Consider the following 18879-nt stretch of genomic DNA (forward strand, 5'->3'; position numbering starts at 1 on the left):
TATGTTCCTGACAGTTAAAGTCGGCTCTGGTAGTGGTCTGATGCCAAGTACAGTCATAGCTCAGCCATGAAATAGGGCCTTCTAGATAGGCCAGATTCAGTGCCCTTCCCAACAGATGCCTCTCCATCCCTCACACCTCCTGACTCCACCAAAATGAAGTGGAAGTATGTCTTGAGTTGCCCACCTCTTCTGCGTCTGATCAGGCACATGTCAAGAATGTTGGCTGGTGATGGGCTCAAGGCACAGCCCACTTCACTGAGTCGTGCATGTGTGCAGGCTTGATTGACACTGGCAAAATCTGTAAGGATATTTCTAGACATTCCAAGTGATTGACTCCTCTGAGGAAATGAAACATTAAAATATATATATATATATATATATACACGTATATTTAATTATTTTTTTAAAACCACAATTGAAAAAATTCTTTGCCACTGGGTAGAATTAAATCTGACAGGAAACCCTAGGAGTTTTTATTAGTACCATTATTGTTTTCTTTGGCTCCATGTATTATGTCGGTAAAATGACAAAAAAAAAAAAAAAAAAGGAAAAAAATTGTAAAAGGCAAATATTTTGTACAAAAATACAAAGTTTTAAAAGCTCTTTAAGTATATTTCATATTATTACTAAGAGTTGGCCTATATATCTGTATGTCTGCATATTTTTCCTACACTTGGGATTTTTAGAAACGTATGGTACTGTTTACACAGTATATGCTTAAGTTCTTCCTATAACTCACCAACCAATGATAGCCTTTTTCTGATTGGAGTGTTCCATACTTTGGAAGATATAATTTGAATAATTGCATGGTTACTGACAGAGGAAAATCTATGTGATTCAGTCCATGTGCACAGTGAAAATCAGCATATCACCCTGGGGAACATTTAATTCCCAAGTCTTTGGGTAATGACGGATGGTAAAACACTAGCTGTCAATTTTTTTTCAGTAATTGGTTTTCAGTGCTTTTTTTTTCAATCTGATGAGAAGGTGATGCAATTAGAAAGGAGTGTCCTTTGCCTTTGAGAGCTGAAAATTTGCTCATGTGATTCCATCACAGTCCATTATAATGCAGATGACAATACTAAAAGAGAGAAGTAAGAATGGGCATTAGTTTTTCTTAAATAATAAAGTTAAAGTGCAATTCAAAAAAAAGGAATGTGTATTTTTATAGGACAGTGTCTAAAATACATCATTCAACAATGCTTATATTTTCAAAGAAACATCTAGAAGATCTTATTCAGATGAAAAGCTAAGTTTCATTTTGAAAGAGCCTATTCTGGGGAAGCCTGGTCCCTACTCAAATCCCAAATGGCCAAACAAAGCATACAAAAGACAAATCTGAGTTACTTGTCACCATCAATTATAATCTCTTGTTTAGGTATCTGTGTTTTCCCCCCTCAACTGACCCAGCTGTGAGTTCCTATGTGTCTTAAGGTCCCTAGCACTTGGACCAATGCCTGACACATCAAAGGTGCTCAATAATTGTCTGTTGAATGGCAATATGGATAATTTATGCCCCAGTTACTTCCAAAAATAGTTTGACCAAAATATATTTGAGGTTTTTGTTTACTGCCAACTTTTAAAATGAACAGCTTTACTGAAATATAATTCACAAATTGTATAATTCACCCATTTAAAGTATATAATTCAGTGCTCTTTGGTATATTCACGAAGTTATGCAATTTAGAACCAATCTAGTTTAATTTTAGAACATTTCCATCACCCCAAAAAGAAATCCCATACCCATTCGCCTTCATTCCCCATTTCCCTCATCCCCTATCACAAACTTTTAATCTCATTCTGGTGAAGAAAACGAAGATGCCGCATTCCAAAGAGAGTCGTGTGTTAAATGAAGCTGTAGGTACACAGCCTTTGAAGTCAAGAAAATCTCCACAAGCTGCTTTGGCTTATGAGCTCATAAGCAGCACAGACGATTTCCCTCTATTATGGATCACAGGATCTGGCCTATAGTGGATGCTCAGTAGATACTCGTGGAACTGAATGCGTGGCCGCCTGGATTAGCTGTGTATGAATGTCTATGAAAAAGGACTAACATTGGTGCTATATCTTCTTTCTTTTTTTTTGAGACAGAGTTTCGCTCTTGTTACCCAGGCTGGAGTGCAATGGTGCGATCTCGGCTCACCGCAACCTCTGCCTCCTGGGCTCAAGCAATTCTCCTGCCTCAGCCTCCTGAGTAGCTGGGATTACAGGCACATGCCGTCACACCCGGCTAATTTTGTATTTTTAGTAGAGATGGGGTTTCTCCAGGTTGGTCAGGCTGGTCTCGAACTCCCCACCTCAGGAGATCTGCCTGCCTCGGCCTCCCAAAGTGCTGGGATTACAGGCATGAGCCACTGTGCCTGGCCAGTGCTATATCTTAAAGAACAATTAACTCACAATATAAGATACTTATCTGGGTCAGTTAGTTTAGCATTCGTTGAGTACTTCCTACATGTGAGGCACACTTATTATTTAAATCTTCACAACAACCTCGTGAAGAAGATGCTATTACTATTCCCCTGAGGTTAATCACCTGCCCAGTTAATAAATGGCAGAACCAGGACTGAAACCTAATTGCAGAGCCTGCATTCAGGGCCCTTGTACTCACCACCCCTCACCCTTTCATAGGACATAAGCTGGCAGCTCCCTCTTAAATCCCATCTCCTGCTCACCTGTCTCTCTGTCTTTTTCGCAAATGAAGTTATTGACGTCTTCACATTGGAAATCGTTCCACTGCCCAGCATAAATCAACCCAGCACAGTCTTCTCCTGGCCCGTGGCCATGACCCCAGTTATCCGGCTGTCCAGCTTTCCAATTTCTTTTAGCAAAACAGAAATTGAATGTTATTTGCACAGTAATGCACAGCTTTTCTTTACTCAAGAGCAGCAGAGAAATATAAAAAAACAAAACTGAAGCATGTCATTTATCCTGGAATGAAAATGCAGTTTAAGAAGCAGTACGTGCTCTTACTCAGAGTAAGGAGGAGCTGTTTTGCAGAGTAATGCATAATGCGGCATCTCCTTGCAGGCCTGTGATCTTTGCTACCATGAACCAAATTCACTACGCAGGTTCATCACAATGTGGAGGGAGCGGATCTTGCTTTGGGACAGTTAGATGAATGATTTTCTAACGTGTACTGGAATGCTGACTTCTGGGCATGAGTGCATATATGTGTGTGAATATCTATTCATTATGAGGACATGATACACACACACACACACACACACACAGACACACACACACACACGGTCTTGTGAGAACCCAGAGGGACCTTGTACATTTCAATATCTTGCCTCTAACAAGTCCAAGAGTCAGGAAGAGAAAGTGAAAGACTTTTGAAATACATTTATAAGAACCTACAATTACAAATAACTGGTTATGATTATCTGGCTGAGTTGTAGAAGGTTGATCGCTTTAGAAAGAAATAGTAATTTAATCTTACTGAAAATGACTCCTACATTTCACTGCCTTTTTTGAGACAGAGATTCTTAAAAACAAGTTTTCTTTAGGATGAGTTCACATGGGGCTTTTAACTTGGATGCTGTGGCTCGGAACAGCACTTTGCCACAGATAACAGTTCTTGATTCTGTTTCCATGAATCGATCAGGTGTGCTTCCAGACTTCCCTTTGAAGGCTCAATCTTGTCTAAGAAGTGGATTCATTCACAGAAGCTTGCGGCTGCTGCCTGAGAGGACAAGCCAGCCTCACGTGGAGGGTCTGGAAGAACATCTGCAGCAGAGGGTGCTTCCCATAAACAATGACTCATTACCGCACTGGCCACAGAGTGTCCTCAGGTCACCCGAGAAGACAGCCTATATGGCCCTGCCTCTCTGGACAGTAAGACCCGCAAAACCAGAGAGCAGCATGAAAGGACAGTTGAAGTTCATAGTCAAAGGATGGGGACAGGGTAGAACTGACTCCCCCACACCAAATGTGTATTTTGGTATTTTAAAAAAATGAATATGAAGGCCAGGAGTGGTGGCTCATGCCTGTAATCCCAGCACTTTGGGAGGCTGAGGCAGGTAGATCTCCTGAGGTCAGGAGTTTGAGACCAGCCTGGCCAACATGACGAAACCCCGTCTCTACTAAAAATACAAAAATCAGCTGGGCATGGTGGCAGGCACCTGTAGGCCCAGCTACTTGGGAGGCTGAGGCAGGAGAATCGCTTGAATCCAGGAGGTGGAGGTTTGCAGTGAGCCAAGATCATGTCACTGCACTCCAGCCTGGGTAACAGAGGGAGGCTCCATCTCAAAAAAATATATATATTAATTGAGTGACCTCAATTAAATAAACCTAGTGATGAAAGAGAATTCAGAGGAAACCATCGATTGGTGAGAGTAAAAATGGGATGCTACTTAGAAGGGAGAGTTAGAAAATAGTCTCACTCACTCACTCACTCACTCACACCAGGCATCCACAGCCCTCCTGCTATGAGCCAGGTATCATCTGGGTGATAGCAACATAGCAGTGCAGAGAAGAGACAAAGTCCCAACTCTTAAGAGCTTACATAACAGACGAGCCACAATGAGTTCAACATTTCAGCCTGTGACAATCTCAGCCCGACACCAGATAGAGATGAAGTTGGAAGGAAAAGTAGTTTACTTTCACATTGGTTTTTTTTATGTAACTCTTTCCACCTTGTGAGATTCTTCTGGAGATGTCAACAATGCTTGAGCAGTTTGATCTTGTGGATGTACATTTTATTCATTTCTGCTAGTAATATGAGGGGGTTTGATTCCACTTTTGTTGATAAAATTTGAGATCTATGACTCCTGAATGTATAATGACAGGATATTTGATATTCTTGATTTCTCAGTTAATTGGGAAATTGTATACATATGACTTCTTTGGGCTCAGAAGTCCTGCTTAATATTTTCCCCTTGCGTTTCCTTTTAAGTCGTTTTAAGTTAAATAAATAAAAAGGATGTAACAACCAGGCAGAGAAATAACTGAGTGATAAGAAAGGAGATAATCTTTATCACCTTTCTCCATTTGTTTTTCTAGGCCACTGGAATTCTTTACATACAGTGCTCAAGGCTTTCCTTAGGACTAAAAGCAGAATGCAGTTCTATGAGCAGAGGTGACTGTAGTAGGCCAGAATGGGTGGAAAGTGCATGGCCTGAAGCCAGGCTGCAGGGACAATTTATTCTGTGGACTGACCACCCGGAGTCTCAAAGCATCTCTTCGGCAAAGCTAAAATCACATGGAGAGATTTGCGGAAAAACCCCTCAGTCTGCATGTTTATAATAAAATAGAACATAACATGTCAAATAAGCATAATGTATATATTTTGGAGAAGAATGTCAGCTTAAACAGTGCCTTAACCTCATTCACAGGTAGATTCTGGCAAGATGAATGGCTGAAATCTGGGGCTCAAAGCCCCGAATTCTACATTATGATACACATGTCACAGAAGGGAGTGGTAGCAGCATATACATGTACTTGGACATCATACTCTGAGTACACCAGGAATATTGGAAATGCTTGGACTGACTGCTCCAGTGAGCTGGAAACAAACACACACACATCAAGTATATATACCTAAATATAAGATATTTAGAATAGGATTTAGAGGCTGGGCACAGTGGCTCACACCTGTAATCCCAGCACTTTGGGAGGCCGAGGTGGGTGGATCACCTAAGGTCAGGAGTTCAAGACCAGCCTGGCCAACATGGCAAAACCCCATCTCTACTAAAAAAAAACAAACATTAGCCAGACCTGGTGGCAGGCACCTGGAGTCCCAGCTACTGGGGAGGCTGAGGCATGAGAATCGCCTGAACCCAGGAGGTGGAGGTTGTAGTGAGCCAAGATCACACCACTGCCCTCCAGACTGGGTGACAGAGCGAGTCTCCATCTCAAAAAAAAATAGGATTTAGAATATAGGACTGTAGAATGAAAGAGCCTGGAAGAGAACCTTTAGCATCCTCTAATTCAGCCTAGCACAGTGGCTCACACTGTAATCCCAGCACTTCAGGAGGCTAAGGCAGGAGGATCGCTTGAGGCCGGGAGTTCGAGACTAGCCTGGGTAACACAGTGAGACCCCCCCCATCTCTATAAAAAATTTAAAATGAATTAGCCAGGTATGGCAGCTGATGCCGGAAGTCCCAGCTACTCAGGAGACTAAAATAGGAGGATCACTTGAGCCTGGGTGGTTGAGGCTGCAGTGAGCCATGATTGTGCCACCGCACTCCAGCCTGGGCAACATAACTAGACCATCTTAAAAAATAAAAAATAAAACACAAAAAACTAAAAGCACAATGTATGATATTATATGAAGCAGTCTGCATAGACAGCAAGGCAGCACATTTTATCTTTGTGATGTGAAGATGAAAGCTGTGACTTGTAATGTGACAGCACACTCCCACCAAATGATGTCCTGTGGACAGGAACAGAAGAGCTTCTAGTGTGTTTGGGAGATTCTCAGGAAGACTGTCACATCTCTGGTGATCCAAGGTGGGCAACTGGAGGCAGGGTAGGCAAAAAAGCTCCCTTAGCATTCTGCTCTGAGCAGGTGGGCAGTACCCAGGTCCCACATGTGTTTGGCTCCCACAGGTCTAGCAGGCAGCCTCCATTAACAATGACAGTCTGCCCAGTGACATGCTTATACCTACATTCATTACACCAAGCGTAAAAGGATCAGCCCCCTTTTTTTTTTTTTTGAGACAGAGTCTTGTTCTGTCTTGGGAAAAAAAAGAAAGAAAGAAAGAAAGAAAGAAAGAAAAAAGCCAAAGCCAGAATGCAGAGGTGTGATCACAGCTCACTGCAGCCTCAACCTCCCAAGCTCAAGTGATCCTCTCACCTCAGCCTCCTGAATACCTGGGACCAGAGATGCACACCAGCACACCCAGCTAATTTTTAAGTTTTTTGTAGAGATGGGGGTCTTGCTATGTTGCTCAGGCTGGTCTCGAATTTCTGGGCTCAAGCAATCCTCCTGCCTTGGCCTCCTAAAGGAAAAGATCAATTTTGACATGTTCCTGTTTTATAGATCCTTTCTACTGTTGGTCTTTCTATTTCACTGCTTTCCAGTCTTTATTATTTCCTTCCTTTGACTTACTTAGGGATTACTTTGTTCTTCTTTCTCTACCCTGGTAAAGTGGAAGCTTAGATAATTGATTTTCAACCTTTAAACAATGCTTCTAATATATGTATTTTAAAGCTATAAATATCCCTTTCTAAATACTATTTTAGCTGCACTCCACATAGTTTGATATGTTTTCATCTTCTTTGAAACATTTTCAGATTTCCTTTGTGATTTTTTATTCTTTGACCCATGGGTTATTAAGAAATGTGTGATTTAGGCTGGGCGCGGTGGCTCAAGCCTGTAATCCCAGCACTTTGGGAGGCCGAGACGGGCGGATCACGAGGTCAGGAGATCGAGACCATCCTGGCTAACACGGTGAAACCCCGTCTCTACTAAAAATACAAAAAACCAGCCGGGCGAGGAGGCGGGCACCTGTAGTCCCAGCTACTCGGGAGGCTGAGGCAGGAGAATGGCGTGAACCCGGGAGGCGGAGCTTGCAGTGAGCTGAGATCCGGCCACTGCACTCCAGCCTGGGCGACAGAGTGAGACTCCGTCTCAAAAAAAAAAAAAAAAGAAATGTGTGATTTAAAATAATTGGGATTTCACAGATATTTTTCTATCTATGTCTAATTTAATTATTTTGGTCAGAAAACATACTCTATATAGTTGTAGTTTTTTTTTTGTTTTGTTTTGGTTTTTTTTGAGATGGAGTCTCGCTGTCTCACCCAGGCTGGAGTGCAGTGATGTGATCTCAGCTCACTGCAACCTCTACCTCCCGGGTTCAAGCAATTCTCCTGCCTCAGCCTCCTGAGTAGCTGGGATTACAGGCACCTGCCACCACGCCTGGCTAATGTTTTGTACTTTTAGTAGAGACGGGGTTTCACCATGTTGGCCTGGCTGGTCTCGAACTCTTGGCCTCAGGTGATCCACCTGCCTCGGCTTCCCAAAGTACTGGGATTACAGGCGTGTGCCACCGTGCCTGGCCTTATAGTTCTAGTTCTTTTAAATTTATTGAGACTTATTTTATGGCTCAGAATATAGTTCACCTTGGTGAATGTACCACACGCGGCTGAAAAGAATATGTATTTGCAGATGTTGGGTGAAATGTCCCACAAATATCAAATAAGTCAAGTTAGTTGATTGTGTCTACTATATCCCTATCAATTTGTCCATCAGTAACTGAGAGGGGAATGTTGAAATCTCCTTTGAAGGCCTGTTCTTTGCTGTATCCACAGTTAGGGTTACTATGTTCTATTGACTGTGACATGGCCCCGGAAACCTGCCTTTTTAAAACATGATCCCAATGACGACTGCTCACTCATACTGCTGCCCCCACACTCCAGAAAAGATCCTGCAGGCCAGCACAGAGGCTGGCTCATGGCAGACACTTCAAGGTAATTCATCAAATGTTATCATGAGACTGTGGGCCAAGGGACTCTAATCTCCAGTCAGGGACTGGGTGTTGACCAAGAATGAAGTTTTCACAGGACCTGGTGAAAGGAGAAGAATAAGGAGAGTGTGTGTGTGTGAATGTAAGATGGCCAGCCGTCTCTTCCTGGAAATAATTACAGGTTTATCATTTTCTTTAATGTTGAGATTTGCTGATTGGTACTTTTTAAAAGCCTTGTCCTTAATCGGCAAATAAAATCCTGCTGATCTGTGTCGGCCCTGCCAATCTTTCTTTTGAAATTGTATTGGTGTGTGGATCCAAAGCCCCTGGGGACCCATCCTTGGAACTGTCCTGGGCCATTGCAGATGGCATCTCACGCCACTCTTTCCCCTCAGCTGGTCCTGTCCTGCTGCAGTGCAGAAGGAGCCGTAAGATTCAGCAAGTCAGGTTGAGTGTTTCATAGGAAATAGGCCTGAGCTCAATCTGTGTGTCCCCTAAGTCTCTGGCTTCTGTTCCATGTCACTGTTGCTGTCTGTTCCAGCACTCTCTTTCACAACCAGGTCTCAACATGAAAAACGAGGTGAGGCCGAGACGCAGAGGATACAGCCTTTTATCCCTCATCTATTTTCTCTTTAACAGTAACCACGAAACCCACAAACCGTTTTAAAAGGATGGTATGTGTGCTGGGAAAAAAGATTAAGGGGAAAGCAGTAGTACTTAATTCTTCTTAACCTGGGCAAGGGATGGAATGGTGCCAGGCCCACTGACTTCTATTTTTTGGAAGAGTTTAAGAAGGACTGATGCGGCCGGGCGCGGTGGCTCAAGCCTGTAATCCCAGCACTTTGGGAGGCCGAGACGGGCGGATCACGAGGTCAGGAGATCGAGACCATCCTGGCTAACACGGTGAAACCCCGTCTCTACTAAAATATACAAAAAATTAGCCGGGCGAGATGGCGGGCGCCTGTAGTCCCAGCTACTCGGGAGGCTGAGGCGAGAGAATGGCGTAAACCCGGGAGGCGGAGCTTGCAGTGAGCTGAGATCCGGCCACTGCACTCCAGCCTGGGCAACAGAGCGAGACTCCGTCTCAAAAAAAAAAAAAAAAAAGAAGGACTGATGCTAACTCTTCTTTGAATGTTTGGTAGAATTTGGCTGTGAAGCCATCTGGTCCTGGGCTTATTTTTTTCAGAGGGTTCTGATTGCTACTTCAATCTCCTTATTTGTTATTAGGCTGGCCAGCCTATTTCTTCCTTTTTTTCCCTTGTTTTTCTTTAAGAGATGGGGGTCGTCCTCTGTTGCTTAGGCTGGTCTTGAACTCCTGGCCTCAAATGATACTCCCACCTCAGCCTATGCTTTCTACTTCTTCTGGATCCGGTCTTGGTAGGCTATAGGTATCTAGGAATTTATCCATTCTTCTAGGTTATCCAATTTGTTGGTGAATAATTGTTCATAACAGTCTCTTGCAATGATCTGTTCCAGAAATCACTGCTGGTGGCAGGGGTAAGGGAGGTGGATGGGCCAACACTTGGAGGCCACAGATGCAAAGACGAGGCAAGTACAAGTCAGTCTGATGGCTGGGTGTGGTGGCTCGTGCCTGTAATCCCAGCACTTTGGGAGGCTGAGGCAGGAGGATCACCTGAGGTCAGGAGTTCAAGACCAGCCTGACCAACATGGTGAAACCCTATCTCTACTAAAAATACAAAAAAGTTAGCCGAGCGTGGTGGGGGGTGCGTGTAATCCCAGTTACTGAGAGGCTAAGACAGGAGAATCACTTGAACCTGGGAGGCGGAGGTTGCAGTGAGCCGAGATCTCACCACTGCCCTCCAGCCTGGTGACAGAGCAAGACTCCATCTCTAAAAAAAAAGTGGGTCTGACTAGGAGGAGACATATTTGGGGCAGTTTATACTCACGGGAGACCCCTGAGAGCCTAAAGCCCAGTCCCCATTCCCAGGCCATGCAGAGAACGTTTTTCTTGTGTTCTTCACAAACCTGTTGTGGGACTTGAGTAAGACACTGTGTGGACATCCCAATCAGGATACTGTAAAATATATACATGCTATGTAGTATTTATCAGCAACTGCTAACTAATATGATAATAATTATGATGATAATAGTAATAATAGACCAATACCAGCAGGTACTATTTCTCGAGCACTTCCTACGTGCCAAGCCCTGTACTAAAGGCTTTACATACAGATATCACATGTGATTTTCACAATACTGACATAGGTACTTTTGTAAAATTCATCTTCTAAATGGGGACATGGAGGTTTTGTGGGGTTGAGGAACTCGCATGAGGCCTTGTAGTTTTGAGAGTTGCTGGTTCAAGGCCCAGAACCCCGATCTTGCTGACGCTACAGCATGCACTCCCTCCCTTGACTGCACTGGCTTGCTTTCTAGTGTGTGCAATGTTTATTATTATATGTCAAATTAAATTAGCCTTTGGTTATTGAGACCTCATAACATGCCTGCCTAACTTATTCTTGCTTTTAAAATTTGATCCTGGGGATTTTTATGTGCCTATGTATTCCTTTGGGTGGAAAACGAGAAGCACAGCCTGTGTGGTGGCTGGGGTGCAGAAGCTGAGGATTTGGGAGGCTCCAAAATGGCTGTGGTTGGGGACTGGGTGCCCAGTGAGGTGTCTGGTGACGTCATTCTTCTCAGGTCCTGGGTACCAAGCCGGTGCGCTCCATCCAAATCATATAATTCTTGCTGGACCCCAGGGAAGAGGAGAAAAATTTCACATTGGGAGAGCTGGCACAGACAGTAATGTTCCAGCTCAATCCATTCCATATGGGCCAATCCAGTTTTTTTCTTGAGGAAAGGCTTAAGATTGAATTTCTTAGTGAGTCTAACCCAGACCTTTGTGCATTTATGGCAGTGAAAAAAGTGGAGAAGATGATTTTTTTTTTTTCCAGCTTCTCCCAACTCTCTTAAAAAAAAAAAAAAAAAAAAAGACCCTGGCACTCTTGGCTGTCAAAAAAGCAAAATTTGTCTAAGAAAATAGTCTCTGTCTCCCATCCCCAGCTCCAACCTTCTACAGCTACTGTTTTAGATGGTGATTCCTGCAACTGTTTTGGGTCTCCTAAAGTGTGTCCCTGATGTGTTGGGCACTTTCCTTGGCTCATCAGGCAAATTCTCAAGTGCCAGAGTATGCCGGGGGCACCCCTTCCTCTCCCCAGGACAGGCGCAGAGAAGCAGATGGGTCTCTGACAGGCCTGCAGCAGACATCCACTTGCCCTTAAGGGCAGTCTAAGGTTCATCTTCAGACCGAAAATCTTCTAATGTTCCAAATCAATATTTGGCCACATGTTTATTTTTTATAAAGAGATGGCCTGGCTAGTTGCAGTGGCTCATACCTGTGATCCCAGTGCTTCGGGAGGCCAAGGTGGGAGGATCACTTGAGGCTAGGAATTTGAGACCAACCACAGCAACACAGTGGACCACGTCTAAACAAAAGCTTAAACCATTAGCCGGGTGTAATGATGTGCACCTGTGGTCCCAGGGACTTGGGAGTCCGAGGTGGGAGGATCGCTTGAGCTAGGGAGATAAGAGGCTGCAGTGAGCCATGATCGTGCCACTGCCCTTCAGCCTGGGCAACAGAGTGATACCTCATCTCTTAAAAACAAACAAAAATAAAAGAGAGATGGCCTTATTCTGATTTCCTCCTTTATCCTCTGATGCTACTCACATGGAGAATTTGAAGGTACGAAAGAGCCTGTTCATCCAAATGCACATGCACACGCACACAGGGACATTTTAAAAACTTGATCTGGCTTCTCCATCACCTCTAACCCTCCTCCTTGCTGCTCGGCTGATACAAGCCTAGGCCTCCACGGCCATGAGACTGTCTTAGGCCTGAAACACCCTTGTTTTCTCCTCTCCTGGGACAGCCCCAGAGGCCACACCATGGCCTTTGCCCAATGCTCAGAAAGTGCTTCCAATGCGGTGATGCTCTTGTGCCTGGTGGAGCCTCTGCAGGGTCTGGCTTCACTGTCTCCAGCAAACTAAAGGTTACTCAGAGGGTTTTTTTTTTTTTTTTTTAAATAAATTCTGCTTCATTTGTTACAGTTCCTTGAAATTTTCACACCCGTTAGAGGCAAAGTCAGAGTACGGAGATGTGAAAATCAAACTGATGCAATACAGTCATTGTTAGAATTAGGGAAGGGGCTAACATCCCCTGGGGTAGGATGAGACTCTAGAGACTTCTGGGTTAGCTGAGAAGGTACCTCAAAGTGATTCTGTTCTTTGTTGCTCCTTTCATAGAACTTAGGTCACACGGGACTTACAGGGAATCTTCAAACCTCTAGAGGATGGTTATCCCGCAAATGCAACTTTGTTTATAGTGTATTTTAACTTCCTATGTGTAGGAAAATCACACATTTGTAGTTTCTTTTTTTTTTTTGAGATGGAGTCTTGCTCTGTGGCCCAGGCTGGAGTGCAGTGGCATGATCTCGGCTCACTACAATCTCTGCCTCCTGGATTTAAGCAATTCTTCTGCCTCAGCCTCCTGAATAGCTGGGATTACATGCATGTGCCACCATATCTGGCTAATTTTTGTATTTTTTTTTTAGTAAAGACGAGGTTTTGCCATGTTGACCAGACTGGTCTTGAACTCCAGACCTCAAGTGATCTGCCCATCTCAGCCTCCCACAGTGCTGGGATTACAGGCGTGAGCCAGGAAAATTACACATCTGTAGTTTCTAATCACACTCTGCCTAGAAGCCCAACTAGGTTGTCAGGGGCGTCCACAGTGTGATCCTGAAGGGAGCTCCCCAGTTCTTGGAAACACGCCTGGGGTGAACGCTGAACATGCTTGAGGTTGCCTGGGCTTCATCATGCTTTCCCATAGCGTTTAAAGAAAATGCCTCGACCAGAAGCATTACGCTGTGTGGTTTTATGAGTTGCATGATTTTTTCCTTAGAAATGAAAAAAACTTCACTCCATGAAAAGAAGAAAGGAAAGCTTTATTTGACAGCGTATCAACTGTCAACCACGATTTCTCCAGGGGAAATATGCAACTAGTACCAGGAACCCCAGTTTGGGAGGAGTGTCTAGGACATGAAGTCATGAAGGAAGAAACGTTTGGGAGTCGGGCAAGAAGTGATAACAGAACAGTGAGAGCCTGACCACCAATCTGGAAGCTTCTGAGGACTTACTTGTAGTCTGGAGATGTCCCATCCAGCCACTTCCATTCATTTTCACGCTCTGAGTCTGTGAGGCCGATCCAGTGGCTCTCTCTCCCTACCATCTGTTTTTTTATCCATTGCTGAAAAACAAACCAGGGATGGTGCATGACTATTTTTCAGAACAGATGTCTCAGGCCTTCTTCTTTTATTTAACATTCAGAAAAAAGGACAATTTAAAAGAGGATGTTTGTCACAATGTGTAGCCTGCTTTTGCTTTCTGCTTTTTTCTTGCTAGTTGCTCTGTTTTGCACTGTTTGGGGGGCTTTGACTTTTTCCTCTTACAAGTTTACAACTGATGTTAAAGTGAGGATCTTCCTCTAAATCACACAGACAACTCAGTGAATGTCCATTGGTTCCACCTCCTTCTACCCACCCACCCCTTTCTCCCATGTCCTAATCATAGGAATAGTCATGATATTATTGGGCACTTCCTCTGGGGTGGGCCCCATGTGCAATGTGTTGCACACAGTGTGTCTTCAAGCTTTTATAACCACCCACTGAACAAACATGAGAAGCAGCTGAGCTGGGCTTGGGCCCCGGTCTGTGTATTCTAAAGCCCAGGTGCTTGGTCACTCTCTGCCGTGTGCTCATTCCAGTCAGTTACTACAGGAAACATCTGTTAACAGGATTGTGTCTGCTGGAGATAACTTAGGGAAAAGGGAGGAGGCCGCTGGAATGGTGTGGTATCAAAGAAAGCGCTGCATTGTTGCTAGACGGGCCGCAGTTTTGGTCTCAGTCTGCATAAACCTTGCTGGGCCTCAGTTTTCCTATCTGTCAAATGAGGATAATAATAATACTTATGTTCCAGGGTTGTTGTGAGGTTTACGGGAGAAGATGCCTCGCACAGCGCCTGGCATATAGAAGGGTCTAATGAGTGGACACTAGCATTACCATGTGTGGGTCCTGCCTCCTCGGCCTTCTCTGCTCTTCCCGACTCCTCTGGGGCCATGCGTGGTCCTTGGTACCCCACTCCATCCCTACAGCGTTCATGCCTCTGTCTCTGCCCCCACAGGTGCCTGGTGGCAGCTCTCAAGCTTCTCTGCATTATACTTATTTCAACAGCCACCAGAAGGAGCCACACATCTCCAGGCTTGATAAGTAATATCTTCCAGGAAGAATCATGAAGATACAATTCCAATGCCATGAATGCTTCTAGCCACTGGATAAAATCCAAATCTCTGTGATGTTGCCTCCCATGTTTACGTGACTAGGAATTCGTGATATCTCCGAATCCCCAACAAGCCTGCCATTTCCAGATGTAAACTATCCTTAAATTATAGTTTTCCCGACCAAGTATGTGGCAGGCATACCTGTTCCTCTCTAGTGTTTATGAAAACGAGATGGGAAGACTTGTCTTCACAGAAAAGCTTTGCTTCCTCAAAAATTTCTTTCTCAACCGAAAAATAGTAGCATTTGTCTGTGAAGTTCTTCCAGTGAGGCGGGCAGCCTAGGAATGCAAAAGTGGAAAACATTGATTAAAAAATCACAGAAAGCACTCTGCTCTTCTTCAGTTGTGTTTCAGAGGCCAAAACTGTGGTCCTGCTGGGAGCAGCCTGAGCATCCCTGCATGAGGCCCACAGCTGATGTTCACGGACGTGCTCGCAGCAAGCATGAGCCCAGAGTGGACTGCAGAGCACAAGCCAAAACCACATAATCTGGAAAAGATCTTTGACTGGGTCTTTGTTCTTCTGCGTCTGGATCCGTCTTCACAATGACAGAAATAACAGAAGCAACAAGAAGAAGCAGGGCAGGCACAGATGTTCAGCGTCAGTCTGGAATCACATGGAACCTATGAACAGTTGGATGTGAGAACCCAGCACCAAAACTGGGCTCATGGATCAACAAAGATAACCCAGGCCTCACCAACCAAAATCAAAAGAATAGGGGTTGGGTTGAAGGAGAGACAAATAGGCTTGGTTGCTAACCAAACATTTGAGTTTTGTCAAAGGTTTAATTATCAAAAGACTAGAAGGCACCGTAACATCTAACACCTCAAAAAGAAATTAACTGTAGTCATCAATAGCTGAGGGTTCCATCTGCATGTTGATGGAGCTAACGGAGGGAGCCCATCTATCCCCAGAGTGAGGATGTAAAACGAGGCAAGAGTGGTCAGGGTGGCCAGCCGCAGGCTTCCCTGAAGGAAATGTTTTGCATTGTGTTTGTCTTCTGAGGGCTGCCTCCTATAAATAAACAAGTGCAAGAGCCGGTGCTGTGGCTCACACCTGGAATCCCAGCACGTTGCAAGACTGAGGCAGGAGGGTTGCCAGAGACCAGGCGTTCAAGACCAGCCCGGGCAATATAACAAGACCCTGTCTCTACAAAAAATGAAAATAAAAAATTAGCCAGGTGTGGCGGCACACCCCTGTGGTCCCAGCTACGCAGGAGTCTGAGTGGGAAGATTGCCTAAGCCCAGGAGGTCAAAGCTGCAGTGAGCTATGTTTGCACCACTTCACTCCGTCATTCCAGCCTGGGTGACAGAGTGAGGCCCTGTCCCATACATACATAACATACTACATAAAACAATGAGTGCTAGAGAATCTGATGGTGTTTACAGAGAAACACATGACTGGTGTGCAGACCTGTTTGGGCAGCAGGGCTCCTGTGCCAGCCCCTACGATGCCTTTGCTGTTAATAATATGGAACGGGGGACAAGATGTGGTGACTCACACCTGTAATCCCAGCACTTTGGGAGACTAAGGCAGGCGGATCGCTTGAGGCCAGGAGTTTGAGACCAGCCTGGCCAACATGGCGAAAAACCCTCTCTACTAAAAATACAAAAATTAGCTGGCCGTGGTGGCACACGCTTGTAGTACCAGCTACTTGGGAGGCTGAGGCAGGAGAATTGCTTGAACTCGGGAGGTGGAGGTTGCATTGAGCTGAGATCACGACATGGCACTCCAGGCTGGGTGACAGAGTGAGACCCTGTCTCAAACAAAAACAAAAACAAAAACAAATAACATGGGTGGGGCCACACACTAGGGGCTGGCTCAGTCTCAAGCACATGTACTGCCCTGTCCCCCCTGGCTGGAGGGAGGACTCGGACTTACCATTGTCCTCTGGTGCCGGGGTTGGTTCATTCTGCAGGGCCAGGGGCACCACTGCTCCTGATGGGCCGGGAGGGCCGGGGGGGCCCTTGGGGCCTGGCATGCCTGGTACCCCAGGCAAGCCTGGCAGTCCCCGAGGTCCAGGAACCCCAGGCTCCCCCACAGTACCCTGCAGTCCCTGGAAGCCAGGAGGGCCCTGGGGGCCAGGGAGTCCTTCTTTGCCTGGTGGGCCTGGGGGGCCTGGGTCCCCACTGGGGCCCTGAGGGCCGGGCTTCCCGGGGGAACCACGGGAACCTTTGGGGCCCTGGGAGCCTTTAGATCCTTTGCCGCCACGCTCTCCAGGGGGACCTGCTGGTCCAATTGGGCCTCTCTCACCCGCAGGGCCAGGCGGTCCAGGCTCCCCCTTCTCTCCTTTCTGTCCCTTGTTGCCAGTTGGACCAGGGGGTCCCTGGGATCCTCTGTCACCTTTGGGACCCCTGGGGCCCGGTGGACCTAAAACATAAATTAAAAAAAAAAGTGTCAACATGAAATCCACTGTGAATGATAGTTATGAATGATTTTTCTTCTTATAAAATCTCTAAACTAAAAAAACCTGGCATACAAAATATACACATTAGGGAAAGATTATTTGTTTATCATACGACTGTTGACTGTTATGGGCTAAATTATGTCCTCCAAATTCTTATGTTGAAGTCCTAACCCCCAGCACCTCAGGATGGGACTTACTTAGAGACACGGCCTTTACAGAGGTCATCGAGTTAAAACAAGGTGACATGGGTGACCCTAATCCAATAGCACTGGTGTCCTTCAAGAAGAGGGGATTAGGTCACAGACCCATAGAGGAAAGATCACCTGAGGACACAGGGAGAAGATGGACACTGCAAACCAAGGAGGGGGACCTTGGAGGAAACAATACTGCTGACACTTTGATCTTGGACTTGCGGCCTCCAGAACCGTAAGGAAAGAAATGTCTGTTGTTCAAGCCTCCCAGTCTGTGTACTTTGTTACGGCAGCCCGAGCAAGCCAAGATACTGTGTGTTCTTCAGTAAGTTCACCCTTCCTCTTCAAGCTTTGAGAATGTATTGTAACGGTGCACACCTTTTTAGTGCCCCACTGAGGTCCTTCATGGTGACACTGACAGCCAGGGGCTTATTCTTCACAGTGACTCACACGATTAAACTGGGTTCTCTTAGTCACCTGGGCCTATGCTGTCATCAGCAGGAAAGTTGTGCAGACCAGGATCAGGATTTCCTCTTATTTATTTCCTGTTTTCCTTACTTTGATAAATATTTATTAAAGACCTATTATATGACAAGCACCGTGTTAAGGTATTATGGGATAAAGAACTGAAGGAGACCAAAACATGCCATCAGGTGTTGACAGGCATTGATGTATTAATTCTCTCCCTATAACCAAGCCTGTAACTTCCCTATAACCTTCCTCTCTGTCGTACCCCAGCTGGCATGCCTGTGCTGTCCACCAAAGCTGTGGGGACGCTGGTGTCCTTAGGGCTGAGCCTCACTCACCCGTGGGCCAACTCAGAGGGGCGGGAGCTCTCTGTGGGAAAGCCTGGTGGGGCTTTGCTGCCCATTGTGGACAGGTGTCCAAACTCTCTGAGTTGCTTTGTAAGTCTAATAATATACATAAGGAAGGTAGGCTAGAGAAAAAAGTTATGTGGACCATCAAATTGGGAAGAAAAGCAAATACTGCTCATCCCCATCATCCCACAGAGGCCCACGAACACAGGATTGTTTTTCTTTCTTTAATTTCTCAGAGGTAACAGGAAATTTCACACAAATAATCCCCTACCAGGAACTGTATAGTGAGACAAATTTCAAGGTACTTTCACATACATTATGCCACCTGACCTTGCCTGTGATGCAGAATTCTCACTGCACAGACGAGGACATGTAGGGCCAGAGATGCCAGACTATTTGTTCGAGGATACTTAGCTACTAGGAACAGATACCAAGGAGAGTAAGACATGGTCAACCACAATTTAGTAGTGGAGCTGGGGCATGAACTCGGGTCTTCTGATGTTGAAATGAATGAATCTGAGAGTTTCTGAAATCTCACAATTCTGCATGAACAATAAAAGGCCACACTTATTCTCTCTCTCTCTCTTTTTTAGCGACAGAGTCTCAATTTATTTTTTTAGAGACAGTCTCACTCTGTCGCCCAGGCTGGAGCACAGTGGCATGATCATAGCTCACTGCAACTTTGCACTCTTGGGCTGAA

The 18879-nt window shown here is 45.2% G+C and overlaps 1 protein-coding gene across 1 annotated transcript in view; it reads right to left on the bottom strand.

The window, feature by feature from the left end:
- Nucleotides 1–372: 372 nt before the first annotated feature.
- Nucleotides 373–18879, bottom strand: part of COLEC12 (collectin subfamily member 12) — a 186738-nt gene continuing 168231 nt past the window's right edge. Inside the window, exons 6-10 of the mRNA XM_033178184.1 lie at nucleotides 16645–17133; nucleotides 14908–15044; nucleotides 13568–13677; nucleotides 2673–2818; nucleotides 373–1081 (exon numbers count right to left, since the gene is read on the bottom strand). Coding sequence (XP_033034075.1) covers nucleotides 1062–1081; nucleotides 2673–2818; nucleotides 13568–13677; nucleotides 14908–15044; nucleotides 16645–17133 — 902 coding nt within the window. The 3' untranslated portion in view covers nucleotides 373–1061. The remainder of the gene's footprint in view (nucleotides 1082–2672; nucleotides 2819–13567; nucleotides 13678–14907; nucleotides 15045–16644; nucleotides 17134–18879) is intronic.

Source organism: Trachypithecus francoisi, unplaced genomic scaffold (genome assembly GCF_009764315.1).
Source record: "Trachypithecus francoisi isolate TF-2019V2 unplaced genomic scaffold, Tfra_2.0 Lachesis_group19, whole genome shotgun sequence".
In the NCBI taxonomy this organism is placed as follows: domain Eukaryota; kingdom Metazoa; phylum Chordata; class Mammalia; order Primates; family Cercopithecidae; genus Trachypithecus; species Trachypithecus francoisi.